Source organism: Stegostoma tigrinum, chromosome 29, assembly GCF_030684315.1.
Source record: "Stegostoma tigrinum isolate sSteTig4 chromosome 29, sSteTig4.hap1, whole genome shotgun sequence".
In the NCBI taxonomy this organism is placed as follows: domain Eukaryota; kingdom Metazoa; phylum Chordata; class Chondrichthyes; order Orectolobiformes; family Stegostomatidae; genus Stegostoma; species Stegostoma tigrinum.
In genome coordinates, this window is record NC_081382.1 from 25,191,892 (window position 1) to 25,206,946 (window position 15,055).

General features: G+C 41.5%; 1 protein-coding gene across 1 annotated transcript in view; it reads left to right on the forward strand.

Moving 5' to 3' along the window:
* Nucleotides 1–15,055, forward strand: part of adgrd2 (adhesion G protein-coupled receptor D2) — a 133,576-nt gene that overhangs the window by 41,816 nt on the left and 76,705 nt on the right. The window contains exons 18-19 of the mRNA XM_059638335.1: nt 26–159; nt 12,503–12,618. Coding sequence (XP_059494318.1) covers nt 26–159; nt 12,503–12,618 — 250 coding nt within the window. The remainder of the gene's footprint in view (nt 1–25; nt 160–12,502; nt 12,619–15,055) is intronic.

Here is a 15,055-nt window from a genome sequence, read left to right on the forward strand (position 1 = left end):
AACATTTTCTGTATTTTTTCTTTAGGATTCCCAGTTTTTATTGTGGCCATCACCTTAGCAACTACTGGTGACAAATACATAGCAGACAATCATTGTTGGCTGAACATTCAGAGTGAGATCATCTGGGCCTTTGTTGGGCCTGTCCTTTTTTCTCTAACAGTGAGTACTTTAGTCCCCTTGACTTCTGCAGTGACACATGAAATGAAAATATTGTATTTTCCAACTATTCATATGTTGGAAGTTACCAATTAAAAAACAAAACGAATATAGTAAGTTTTTTATGAAATATATTGGAATAAATAAATGACTGTTCTATAATGTTTAAGCCAAGATTAACTTTTTTATTCCAATAATCTTTTCTAATTGCACACTTTTAGTCAAGTTTGCTTGTTCCCTTTAGCTGCACCAATTATGATTTTTGTTGTTGACATTTTGTTCAGTGTTATTAATTCCCAGAGTTGCCTGCACAATATAGAATGCTTTAAGATTTAGTACAGATGCATGATGGCTATAATTTTTACACAGTAACATTTGCTCCTTAAGAACTAAAAACCTTTTGAGTTACAGGAATTGCTTGTTCAGGTGATGTGATTTCTGTGCAGTCAATTATGGTGAGTGGATAAATAATTTGAATCCACCTGGTCCGATGTGTTACGACACAACTCTGAAGCAAGTGAAACTCGAACCCAGAGCTCCTGGTTCAGAGGTCAGACCCAATTATTCCTCGCTGTCTTTTCTGACCCATTGCTGCCTTATTTACAGACAGTTTTAAATTAAGACACTGAATTGTTATGCAGCTGTACACATCAGCGAACTACATGGAAAGTAAGAAATTAAGCAATTGACCTTTAGAGACACTATTTAATGGGCTCTTAAGAGCAGGAAACATGCCAGGCAGTTAGACATCTTAATTAAGCAGGGGACAAAATCCCAGTTCCCCAACATTGAGTTGAGTCCATGAAATTAAAAGGTGACATGTCAACTGCAGAGCAGTCGACGCTGTGCCCGGAACATGAGAGCCCTTTTTACATATTTATGTACCATAAACACATGGTGAATGGTGAGTGTGAACACTGCTGGAAGTGAGCTGGACTTCCTCTTGAAGATGGAATTGCTGCCTGTGTCCTGTCTCTTGGTGACCAGCCAATAAGCTACGCCCAAACGAGGAGCTCAGTCCAATGTACAGAGGCTACCCTGGACCCCCAACCCACTGATGGCTCTCATCTACTCCTCTCTGTCCTTTAAACTTCTCATTGGCATTCAGTGCATCCTTATCCAATATGACAAATTGCAGCAGTGTTAGCATGACAAGAGGCAGCTGTGACCTTTCTCCCAATCCACCCACATGCCACTAGGTACCCACACATTGTAACCCGTGCCCTGTTGATATTATCATCTACAAGCTCTTTGACGGTATGGTACTAATAGTAAAGACACATTTAGCAGTCTAACCTCTTTCCTGACTTGGACTTCTTTGGCTTGATACTAATGAGGTACCTGTGTGATGTGGCACCACCTTTGCCCAGTCAGCCAGAGTAAGTGGTCATGCACTGCACCCAGGGTTTTGGACAGACACAGCATTTGCTCACCTCTTCTGTGATCTCCATCCGGGCTGCGTTGGTAAAGCAGGAAGCTCTCACTTGTAGTCCCTCACAAAGAGTACCCACTCCAACCTTTCTTTGAAGCCTGGGAGGACGATCTGGGGTTGTTCTTTTTCTCTCGTGAGACCCCTTAGTCAGTTGAAGCCAAGACAATGGCCCAGATTTTACGATAGCCAGATAATTGTTTCTGCAGTGTCGGTGGGAGACACACATAGAGACCCTGTGGAATCCCATTATAGCATATTCTGAAGGAATTTTCTGGAGTTGAAGATTCTGCTGGGCACTTCCTTGGAAACCGTTGAAAGTATCTGTTTAAATCAGAGAATTGGGTGTGTTCTGCTGAAGTTATGTAAATAGTTACTCAAAAAAGTTACACAATTAAATACCTACTCCTTAGGAGTTATTCAACTGAATTGACCCTGAACCTCTCTTACATGCCCTTCAACTACAGTCCCCTAAATGCTCCCAAACTCTGACCTGACACCCCCACTCCCCAGGGCCCTTCACCCCTGTTGCCCCAGGATTTCGCATCCCTTCCCAATTACCATCTCTAACCTCCCACATTGCCCAATCCTGGACCAGACCCATCCTTACTCTAGACTAATCCCCTGCTCCAGACACAACATTCTCTCTACCTTGCACCCTGGTGCCCTAACCCCTGACACTTTACCTCTAAACCATTTGGCACCTTGCCCACCTGACTCTACCCATCTTGCACCCTACTTAGCTGGAATCTTACCCCCTACAACTCGCTGGCACTCTGGCCACATGCTTGCGTACTTGATGTTTGACAACATCTGTCAAGTAACTGTCTCTGATGCTGGATATAAAATTTCCGAATATGGCACCTGACCACTTTGAGAAAGCAGGTGTGGTTTGCCCTCCCTGACTTCTCTGTGCCAAGAGGGAGCTGTCAGAATGGAGGTACAGCTCCATATTTCTGAAAGAGCCGTGATCCCAAACTCCCGTCAGAAACACAGAGCTCTCCTGTTGCTTGACAAAGAAGGCCAGGAGTGGCTGCCTGGAGAATCAGGCCTAGTGAATACAGATGAAAGGCGGGAGAGGGGAGTGTTAGGGGTTTAACAAAAAACACTGACCGATGAAAGAGCCAGCTGTTGGTGGCTGGTACGAAGGCTGTGATTCACTGAAATGTGACCGTTCAGTGGATGCATGTTTCTCCCAGTTGGGAGCAGTGCTCCCTGCCTACAGAGACTGGGGTAAATAGCCTGCCATGACCTGGAGTTAATTGGCCTTGTGCCAGGGTCACTCACTTGTTGCCCATCCTACTGCGTGAGTACTTGCAGGATGCATGCCCACCACACCCCACATGCCTGGCTGCTCATGATACACGAGCAGAAGTGGTGCCCATTTCTGGTCCCTCCATAGGAACTCTGCTCCACTTATTACATTTTTTTGCCTTTGTGAGAACTGGGGAGACATTCCTTGGAAACAGCCCCCAAAAAACTGAAAAAGCCTAATTCATTAAAACTTTGGGGAATTATTACAGACCCCCAACACCAATAAAAGGACAGATGGTGTTGGTTCGAGTGAGCAGTTTTTAAAATCTGCAGAAGGAACTCAATCTGTGGTGAACCTACCCACTTCCAGTTCAATCACAATGGGGGCCGGGTGAATACTGTGCTCTTTAGAGAAGGGTCAGTCACTGAAATGGTTTTGGAGAACTGTGTTCTTCTACTAAAGGTAGTTCCACTTTTAAATTCATAACCTCAAGAAATCCAGCTGGTTAAAAGTTGCCATGTCTGCATCAGTTGTCTAATTGTCTTTATATCACAGCTTCTAGGTCAGTTTGTGCATGAATGTTTCCCCTCAGTCCCACCGGCATGCTGTAAAGCCCAGTCCCTGTGAGATAGCTGTTCCTCTGTCTATCATCATGACTCTCCACGGACATGACGGTCGACCTCCACAGCCACCATCGTCTCCTCCTCCGCCCTGACTGCAATCTCTTCTGCACCTTTACCACTACCACGACCACTGAAGGAAACCCCAACAGTGCACTCTTCCTTCCTGCGCCAGCCTTCTGTAGTCAGTTAGATAGGAAAATTAAAATACATTCTACCAGTAAAGACAAGAAGCTTCTGGAGCCCTAAGCCTTGAGGTTATCCATCCAGCGCACCTGTCATTCCAAAAGGACCTCAAGTGTTTTTAGGCCTTGGGAAACAGGCTTGTAATCATCGTTTCTTTTTTTCTTCTTCATTCATGGAACATGGGCATTGTTGGCTGGCCAGCATTTATTGCCTGCCGCTGGATTGAATTGTTAGATCATTTCAAAGGGCAGTAAAGAGTCAGCCATATTGCTGTGGGGCGGAAATCACATGTAGGCCAGACTGGGTGAGGATGGCTGATTTCCTTCCCTAAAGGACATTAGTGAGTCAGATGCATTTTTCTGACAGTCAACAGTTGTTTCAAGGCTATCAGTAGATTCTTAATTCCAGACTTTGTTTTATTGAATTCAAATTCTAGCACCTCCTGTGGCAGGATTCAGACCTGGGTCCCTAGAACATTAGCTGAGTTTCTGGATTGATAGCCTAGCGATAATACAAAGAGGCCGTCACCTCCCCATGTCATCTTTTTTAGTTTGGTTTGACTTTTATTTTGTCTGATAACACTGCTGTGAAGCATCCTGGTGTTATAGTGGTGATGGCACTATGTAAATGCAAGATGTTGTGTTGTTATTAAGTAGTGTTAATTAGAGAGAAGTTACAACCAAGCTTGTGGGCAGAAAGATGCATTGGGGCTGAGCAACGCTTCCTGGAGTAATTTTAATGTTATTTATCACCTGGATGTAAAATGCATCAAATTCAACAGGCTCTCTGCAGGGACTTTAAAGTTTGAATGACTATCAACCTCTCACTTTGCCACCTTCATGAGAGTAAACCCTGAACAAATAATAGCTCCTCAGAGCAGAGTCCAGTTGTGCCCCATCTTTCAGTTGCACAAAAAGCGAGAGAAAATCTAACTTTCATCAACAATATTTGATTTGTGCAGTTACTTTTTGGACAATCACGTCCATATTTCTAATGATGTCTCTTGACCACAAATGGCAGTAGAACTGAGCTTTAAGAATTACTCAGGTTGACCAATTATATCTCAACAGCAAGGTGCAGGCAATAAATGCTATTTCTTAGACTGAACATTGTCTTTTCCAAACCACTGACGGTGTTGTATGGCTTCCTTCTCAATCTGTTTCCCTGACAACCATTTTCATTGCTGTCTTAATCTGTCACTGCTATCCCTTATCTCACTTTGAGTCATTAGCTCTTTGTAAAATAGTAAAAGAGCTTCTTTTACATTGTTTAGAGGTTAACTTTAACAAGCAGCTAAAATCAATAACTGCACCAGTTGTGAAGGTAAATGAAGAGAGATTCTCACACTCCATCGTGACAGGATTTAGCAGAAAATGTAATAACTTCCCGATTTGGTCTTACATTTTATCACAGCATGCTTTGGTACATGTGAAATATTTAGACTCCATATCCCAATAGGCTTTTTATATGGAAGGTGATAGCGTGGTAGTGTTATCGCTGGACTGTTAATCCAGAGACCCAGGTAATATTCTGGGGACCCAAGTTTGAATCCTGCTATGGCAGATGGTGGAATTCCATTTCAATAAAAATATGCAATTAAGAATCTAATGATATCCATGAATCCATTGTCAATTGTTGGAAAAACCCATCCAATTCCCTAATGTACTTTTAGGGAAGGAAACTGCTCTCCTTACCTGCTCTGGCCTACAGGTGACTCCAGGCCCACAGCAATGTGATTGACTCTGATTCTTAATTGTCCTCTGGGCAATTAGGGATGAGCAATAAATGCTGCCTGGCCAGCAGTGCCCTCCTCCCATGAATGAATTAATTTAACAAAAAGAAATTGCATTGAAAAATACAAAAATAATTATTTTGTTTCTGGGGTTGGGATTATTATGTACAGCAGCTTCTCTTCACTTGTCAAAGTACAAATGTCTATGACCAGAATAGCTCTGTGAATTTCTTGCATGAAGACTGCTGTATAGCCAGTTGTTTCTCCTCAATCTGATTTTGATATTGTTACTTTACTTCATCTGCGGCATTCCTGTCTTTTTGTGCAACTGCTACCTTTTCGGTTACTGCTTCTTTTCACTTTCATCTTCCTTATTCTTTTCTCTTTCATCGTCTGCTTGTTTATTCTTTAATTTTTTAAAAGTTTCCTTTTTATATATTTTTGTTTCCCACATAATTATGTTTACCTTCAGGAAAATAAACATATGAAGACCAAGAATAGAATAGACATTGGGATAGAAAATGTAACCGTGGAAACATAGAGAATAAAGTAGATAATCTCAATTTTGTACTAGAGTTATTATTGTAATATGTATGTTTCTGGATATACCGTCACTTGTATCAAATGCAACAGTCTTCTTGTCTCTAATTCTTAATTATTATTGAACTCTATAGTAAAAAGTAATTAAATCCAGGCCACCAATTATAAATTACTTCTTCTGATTTAAAAAATAACAAATAGACATCATAAAATAAATTTAAAAATTGTTAAAACATTGGCATTTATTGGTTTATTGTTTGGTTCATATGAAGTTGAAATAGTTGAATTTCTGAAATGTGAAACTCAATTAGTTACCAAAAAATCTCCAAATGAATTCAAAGTTACTGGAAAACAGAACTGTAGCCTTACAACTGGAACTTGTCCATAAGAAAATTGAAATACTGCCAACAATTTTAAATAGGCACTCATTGTGATGTTTTAGATTAACCTTTTATTGTATAGTCGATCAGCATAAATCCAATTCTTGAAACAAAAGCCTTTGTAAAATTAATCCAAAGAACATCTCATTTACAATGAAAAATAATTTCCCACCCAAAGTTAATTAATTGCAAAATCATCTCTTTCTCTCCTCTTTTGCATTTATTTATAAACTACACACCTATTAAATATCAATCTACTTCAAGTACTTCTGGAAGTTTAACAGAATTTTCATTTGAACTAGTTCTTTACAATGCTGGGTAAATTGGTTCAATGAAATAGCCTTTGAAAGGAATTATCAAAATGTTATTTCTTACTGATTTATTGGCTGTAATTTAGATATGATCTTTCTTTCCAAAGTTTATGGAAATCAGCTTTTGATCCATTTCCTGTAATATCCCAATTCAATATTAGTCAAACAGTCTGGTCTTTCTAACATGCAGGTATTTCATTATTAAAAAGCTGCTAATTCCAGTTTTGCAGGTTTTGCAAATGTCTGGAAGGTTTATCAGTTGTTATGGTGATGATTTGAGTTTTGAATTTCTTGTTTTGCATTGAAATTTACTAAAAGGAAGACTTGAACAATGTTCAACGTAGTTGACTCTAAAATTTAGTCTGAAATGGCCTAGAAAGCAACTTCGTTATGTCCAACCACTACAAAGTCTGATTAAAAAGCACTGAAACCAGATGGGCCACCTGACCTGGATCAAAGCTCTGGAAATGACTATAGCACACAAGCCCCATGGACCATGCAATGTCCTCTTTGATAACATATAGGATTTATAGAAAATTTGGAGAGGTGCCCACAAAGTAGTCAAGGAAAGACATGGTCATTCACTCAGAATCATACCGTACAGACAATTTCTCAGTTACCATCATTATCATCCCACTGACAAGTCAGGTCCAACAGAGGTTGCAAGATGGTTATATACAGGCAGAAGGAGGGTTTCCTAGGAATCCCCACAATTTATTCTGGAGATAATAGGAACTGCAGATGCTGAAGAATCCGTGATGACAAGGTGTGGGGCTGGATGAACACAACAAGCCAAGCAGTATCAGAGGAGCAGGAAAGCTGACGTTTCAGGCCTAGACTCTTCATCATAAATGGAGGAGGGGAAGAGGGTTCTGAAATAAATAGGGAGAGAGGGGGAGGCGGATCAAAGATGGATAGAGAAGATAAGCGGAGAGGAGACAGACAAGTTAGAGGTGGGGATGGAGCCAGTAAAGGTGAGCGTAGGTAGGGAGGAGGTAGGTCAGCGCAGGGAGGACGGACAGGTCAAAGGAGCAGGATGAGGTTAGTAGGTAGGAAATGGGGGTACAGCTTGGGGTGGGAGGAGGGGATAGGTGAGAGGAAGAACTGGGTTGGAGAGGCGAGGATGAGCTGGGCAGGTTTTGGGATGCAGTAGGGGGAAGGGAGATTTTGAAGCTTATGAAATCCACATTGATACCATTGGGCTGCAGGGTTCCCAAGCAGAATATGAGTTGCTGTTCCTGCAAACTTCAGGTGGCATCGTTGTGACAGTACAGGAGGCCCAGGATGGATGTATTGTTTGAGGAATGGGAGGGGGAGTTGAAATGGTTCACATTGGAATTTTCTGAGGAATGGGAGGAGGTGTTCCCAGGTTGTGAACCATGCAGGAGTATACTGAATGTGTTGAGTAGGTCTGTATGTGGTATTGTCGGTGCTCGAAGACCTCAGTCTCCTTGATTGGCTTTCTAGTGTCATTCACATGCAGAAACCCCCTTTTTACCCCTCATTCCCCTTGTTGCTTGAATTTATTGGATGGACTTACTGTAGTTGACCTCCTTGTGCAACCTGACTTGACCGCCCCAGATGACATGTTGACCATGATCTACTTGTGAATGTAGAGACATTGATCCCTGTATAGAATGTAACCCGACTAGCTGCCTAAACATGGCCTGGCTCCTCTGAGGCTGCCCTTGATGAAGTGATTCGGAGGCCCCTGGCCTTCACTGAGGACCACTCTGTTTTGACTTTTGAGATGCGCCTGTTTCCTTTGCAGCACATGCTGTGGAAGCTGCAGGCACGGGGTCAAGGTGTAAGATTGGAGCAGTGCACCATTCAACAAAATGTCCACTCCCTTAACTGAGCACTGCTGGCCAGTGAACCAAGCTGTTGGACTCTGTTGTTGCTGTAGGAGGCAAGGCAAGATGCTGTGAGAATGAGTGAGAGGTTGAGACAGTTAGAAAGTAGCACTGACATCCAGCTAATTCCAGTTTGTGAGCTGGGTGCCTGCCCCTGTTTGTGAAGTCTCATTTCAGCGGCATTGCAACACTGGGTGTGCCTATTCCTGTTACTCCTGAGTGAGAATCAACTTGATATCCAGAGCTCTGTTAGAAAGTGCAATGCCTCGTTCTTGACATTGAGAAAGCTCTAGCCCAATTCTCTTGTGATTCTCTCAGATTTCTCACCATAGCTATGTCGTTCAGGCCCAACATGATTTTGTGGAAGGGAGATCATGTTTACCAATTTATTGGTATGTTTTTGAAGCAGTAATGTGTTGTGGACTAAAGGGAACCAGTGGATATACTGGACTTAGATTTCCAGAAGCAATCTGATAAGGTGCCATGTAGAAGGTTATTGTAGAAAATAGAAGCTCATGCTGTAGAGAGTAACTAGTAGGCATGGAGAAACGACTGTCTGATTAATTAGAAAGTAAGCATAAATGAGTCATTTTCTTGCGTTGCAATACTTACCCAGTGGTCTGCCACAGAGATTCTCCTGGGGTTTCAACTTCTACAGTTTATATAAATGACTTGCGTTAAGATGTTAAATGTATGAATGATAAACTTGTTGATAATAGCAAAAAATAAGTGTAGAATCACAGAATCCTCACAGAGTGGAAGTAGGCCATTTGGCCCATCAAGTCCGTACCAGCCTTCCAAAGAGCATCCCATCCAGATCCATTCCCCTTCTCTTTCCCTGTAACCCGGCACTTCCCATGGCTGATCCACCTAGCCCACACGTCTTTGGACTGTAGGAGGAAACCAAAGTACCCAGACGAAACTCCACATAGACAATCATCCATGGGTAGAATAGAACCCAGGTCCCTGACACTGTGAGATAGCAATGCTATCCACTGAGCCACCATACCTTCCAAGTAGGGGAACAAGGTGTGATGAAGTCGTAAAAAGGGATATAGACGGATTAAGTGAGTGTGCAAAGATCTGGCAAATGGAGCACTATGAGGGAACATGTGAAAATGTCCATTTTGGCAGTGAAAAAGAGGAGTATTGTCTAAATAATGAGAGATCGCAGAGCTCTGAGATGTGCAGAAATCTGGATATCCTATTGTGTGAATCACAAGTTTTGATGCAGCGCAGTAAGTAACTTGAAAAGCTAGTATATTATTACCCTCAGGAACACTGCTAGATTACTTAGCATAGGGGAATTAAATACAAAAGTAGTGGTTAAGATTATCTTTCAGTTATGGAGGTCTCCAGTGAAACACAGCTAGAATACTGTGTTCTTATTTTAGGATGGATGTATATGTGTTGGAAATTGATCAAAGAAGGTTTATTAAACTAATATGTGGAATGGGCTGCCTGTCTCCTGAGGACGGGTTGGCCAGTCTATACTTGTATCCACTGGAATTTAGAAGAATAAGAGTCAACGTGATTGAAATATTTGAAGGTGACGGGTTGATGTGGATAGGATGTTCCCTCTCGTGGGAAAATTGCAAAGTGGGGAGTCATTGTTTCAAAATAAGGAGTCACCCATTTTAGGCAGAAATTTAGTTTTTTTTTCCTCTTCGTGGGTAGTGAAACTTTAGAACTCTCCTCCTGAGACAGCACCTTCCAAACCCATGACAACTACCCATCTAGGAGGACAAGAACAGCAGATACATCACCACCTTCTTGAATATAAAACCAGGGATGTACTTCTGAGGTTCTATAAGGCTCTGGTCAAGCCACATTTGGAGTATTGTGCACAGTTTTGGGCCCCATATCTCAGGAAAGATGTACTGGTCCTGGAGTAGGTTCAGAGGAGATTCACGAGAATGGTGCCAGGAATGAAAAGCTTGATATAAGAGGAACAATTCAGGACTCTGGGTCTATACTTGATAGAGTCTAGAAGGATGAGGGGGATCCAATTGAAACTTAGAGAATACTGAATGTCCTGAACAAAATGGATTTTGGGAAGATGTTTCCATTGGTAGGAGAGACTAAGACCCAAGAGCACAGCCTTAGAGTAAAAGGAAGACCTTTTAGAATGGGGATAAGGAGAAAGCTCTTCAGCCAGAGAGCGGTGAATGTATGGAACTCACTGCCACAGAAGGCTGTGGAGGCCAGGTCATTGAACATATTTAAGATGGAGATAGGTTCTTCATTGCCAATGGGATCAAGGGTTATGGAGAGAAGGCAGGAGAATGTGATTGAGAAACTTACCAACTATGACTGAATGGCGGAGCAGACTCGATGGGCAGAATGGCCTATTTTCTGCTTCCATGTCTTATGGTTTTTGGAAAAAAGAATACAGGCATGGACTATTTTCTAAATGGTGAGCAAATTCGTAAAGCAGAAGTACAAAGGGATCTCGGAGTATTGGTCCAGGATTCTCTACAGGTTAACTTGCAGGTACAGTCCGTGACTAAGAAAGCGAATGTAATGTTGTCGTTTATCTCAAGAGGGTTGGAATATAAAAGCAGCGATGTGCTTCTGAGGCTTTATAAGGCTCTGGTTAGGCCCCATTTAGAATACTGTGTCCAATTTTGGGCCCCACACCTCAGGAAGGACATGCTAGCCTTGGAGCGTGTCCAACGGAGATTCACATGGATGATCCCTGGAATGGTAAGTTTAACGTACGATGAATGGCTAAGGATCCTGGGATTGTATTCATTAGCGTTTAGAAGGTTGAGGCGAGATCTAATAGAAACTTACAAGATAATGTATGGCTTAGAAAGGGTGGACACTGGGAAGTTGTTTCCATTAGGCGGGGAGACTAGGACCTGTGGGCACAGCCTTAGAATTAGAAGGGGTAAACTTAAAACGGAAATGAGGAGACATTTCTTCAGCCAGAGACTGGTGGGTTTGTGGAATTCATTGCCACGGAGTGCAATGGAGGCCGGGACGTTAAATGTCTTCAAGGCAGAGATTGATAAATTCTTGATCTCAGAAGGAATCAAGGGCTACAGGGAGAGTGCAGGGAAGTGGCGTTGAAATGCCCATCAGCCATGATTATATGGCAGAGTGGATTCGATGGGCCAATTGGCCTTACTTCTATTGCTTTGTCTTATGGTCTTATGGCCTCACCTGCAAGCTTACCTCCAAGCCCCATACCAGCCTGTCTTGGAAACAACATGCTGTTCCTTCAGTGACACAGGGTAAAATTTCTAGAACTCCTGCCCTGACGGCGCTATGGGAGTGACTACATCGAATATACTGCAGTAGTTCAAGAAAGCAGCTCACCACCACCTTCTCGAGGTCTACTAGGGACGGGCCATAAATGCTGGCTTATTCATCAACACCTAAACTCTATGACCAAGTATTGACGCAATACTCCAGCTTAAACTGAGGGAATAACTCTGCAGTCTAACTTCAATTGGAAGCAAAGGGCTATTATCGCCTGAAGCCCCTTTTTCTTCCTATATATTACAGCCATCCCTGTAGCTGTACAAATGTGGAGGGGGATTATGCTAATTGTATTCAGGAGGCAACACTATAGAATCAAACAAGATCAGCTGATTACTCTTGCATAAAGTCCGGAATGTACATTTATACTTAAATGCAATTGCTGAAATGGCTATTTTTGATCTTTATAACCTACCCTTTTAACCTTGACAACAAAATGTGAGGCTGGATGAACACAGCAGGCCCAGCAGCATCTCAGGAGCACAAAAGCTGACGTCTCGGCCCTAGACCCTTCATCAGAGAGCTTGGCCTGCTGTGTTCATCCAGCTTCACACTTTGTTATCTTGGATTCTCCAGCATCTGCAGTTCCCATTATCTCTGACACCCTTTTTACCTTGTTACTTTTTCACATATCTAGATGACTTTACTGCTTATTATAATTGAAACAATTTGCTATATTAAAGAGGCTAACTGCAAGTTACTGTTAACTTCTACCTATCAGCTACAGAAGTGCTGATGTAAAATGGGACAATTCTTATTTTTTTCAATCACAGATCAATACATTTGTACTTTTACGTGTGGTAATGATCACAATTGCAAGCTCACAACGGCACTCCATGATGTTGGCATCAGACAGCACCTTGGCACAGCGTGTTTTGTCCCAGATATGGTGAGTCATTGTGAAATCTATATCTGTTGTTGTACTTTGCATGTGGTACAAGGTGAAGGGCAATCCATATTTTGTTAATGTACCTTATGTAATCTGAGGAAAGTTAAGCTGCAATTGCACTCAAAATGATAAGTGCATTTACTGAAAAGGCACTGATGCTTTTGACAGGATATACTTTATCAATTCTAATCTGCAAATACAAGTCAAATTGATTAAAAGCCATGTTTAAAAGCATTAAAAAGTGCCTCAAGGTGAAGCTGCAGATTTAAATACATCATGAACTCTCAATATTCTTTGCAATTGTGCCTAGTTCTGATTCAGTTTATCATGAATGTACACAAGCATTCCTATTGGCCTATTTTTGACCCAGGTACCCAATGCAAAATATGACCTTGAAAAGTTTCTGATACTCCTAAACCCTACAGTTGGTCAACTCATCTTGGCCAGAAAATTGGAAGAAAAGCTTTTTATACTAGTTTTCAGTCCTGAAACAGAGTAGCTGAAATTTCAAACATGATTTGACCTTTTTATTAATGGTCTGCTGACCAGACTGAAGCGTGTAGTGGGAAAAATGACTCGCACCAATAGTGAAGTGGCGAGGGAATGACAGGGAGCACATTAAACCAAATCTGAAACAACAGTGAGAGATGGTAAGAGCTGCCGATGCCGGAGTCAGAGATAACAGTGTGGAGCTGGAGGAACACAGTAGACCAAGCAGCATCAGAGGAGCAGGAAAGCTGACAATTTGGGCCAGGACCCTTTCTTCTTCAGACCCAAAACGTCAGCTTTCTTGCTCCTCTAAGTCTGCCTGGCCTGCTGTGTTCCTCCAGCTCCACTGTGTTATCTCTGAAAGAACAGTGATGTGTATAGGATTTAAGACTGGAAATATTGTGGGGGTTATGTGAAGCATGAGTGTAGACTCATTTGAAGATGACAGTGGAAATGTACAGATTCAAGACACTGCACAACAGGACAATGCAGTTAGGTGATTGGTGAGATTAACTTTGTGCAGGGCAGGCTACAAACATTGTGTCACAGTAAATTATTTAACTGAGCATGTGTGGTGCATTCTCCTTAAATGTTACTCCCCTTTTCTTTCCCCTATACTCGCTGCTCTTCCTTTATGATGTTTACATACAATGGTCATGGTGTGGTCACATTTGTCCAATGAACTTGTTCCCACGGCTGTTTCAGCGTTTAGCCCCAGAGACTTCATGAACTGGATCCTTCGCCCTGGAACTCTGTCAATCCCTTTCTCTCTCCCTCTCATACCTTCCCAATGCCTGTTGAAAGTTTTCCTCTTTGTATCTAGACCCGTTTCTTCATCATTTCTGCTCACTTTAGCCCAAGCGGGCTGCTTTGCTAATTGAAAAAAACAAAGAAACAGAAATATTTTTGTTTATGTTCGGTGAAGTGATTCACAGAACATTCAAGTCACTTGCACTGAGTCATACATTTTCTCACAATCTGACACGTTCAGACACTCTTTGTTTCTTTCAATGTCTCACAGACACATTACTTTCTCTGATTATTTCAGTATATTGCTTTCATGACTCAATTTACTTTGATTCAGTGAGACACTCGTGTCTTTAAAGAGATAATCACAGCTCACCATTGACATTCTCAACTTTAAAAGCAAATGACTGTGGTAGCTTCAGCTCTCACTGTAATCTTACACAATATTAACAATGCTACTGCTCCTCTTCGTGATTTAGTGTGCCCTGGTTTCTTGCAAAAATTCATTTGTCATGGTTGTTTGACACTGGGATTGCAAGAAAGAGTTGCACCCCTTTAGAAATTTTACTTCAATGCTGAAGCCTAATGCTTCATTTATTGACAGGAATTATTACTCAATTGATTTAATGAAATGATTTTTTATTGTTCATGTGAATTCAACTTAACACAATTTCTGTAATTTTCTCATTGCTGGTGAGTTGCATTTGCTGTTCATTCCCAATTGTGCCCGAATGCTTGTTCATGATATTTGCAGAAATCTCCCTGGTGCTGATTCCTTCCAATATTGTCCTAGAACATTATTTTGTGAAGGGATTCCTTTCAAGAAATATTTGATAGTATTTTTACCAAATAAGCAGTTTAATTTGTCTCTCTTGGTCAGTGCTGGTTTTTGGTTCTGCATCATCCATTTCCCACTCTATTTCGTACCTTTGAATTCCTTTTCTTCCCATTTTTATTTAGCTGCCCTTTAAAGATATCTATGCTCTTTCACTTAGCTATTCAATGCGGTAACAACCTTTTTTTTGTCACACTCCACAGTATTTTCTTGTAATTCCTCTTTATGTCCTTATTATTTCCACAAGTTTGACATAGTACTGTGATTAAAAAAATCAATGATGACTAACCAATATATATTTATTGTAGATTATAAAAACAAGGCACTTGCTGTCACACATACATATTCACCTAAGATGCTGTACCC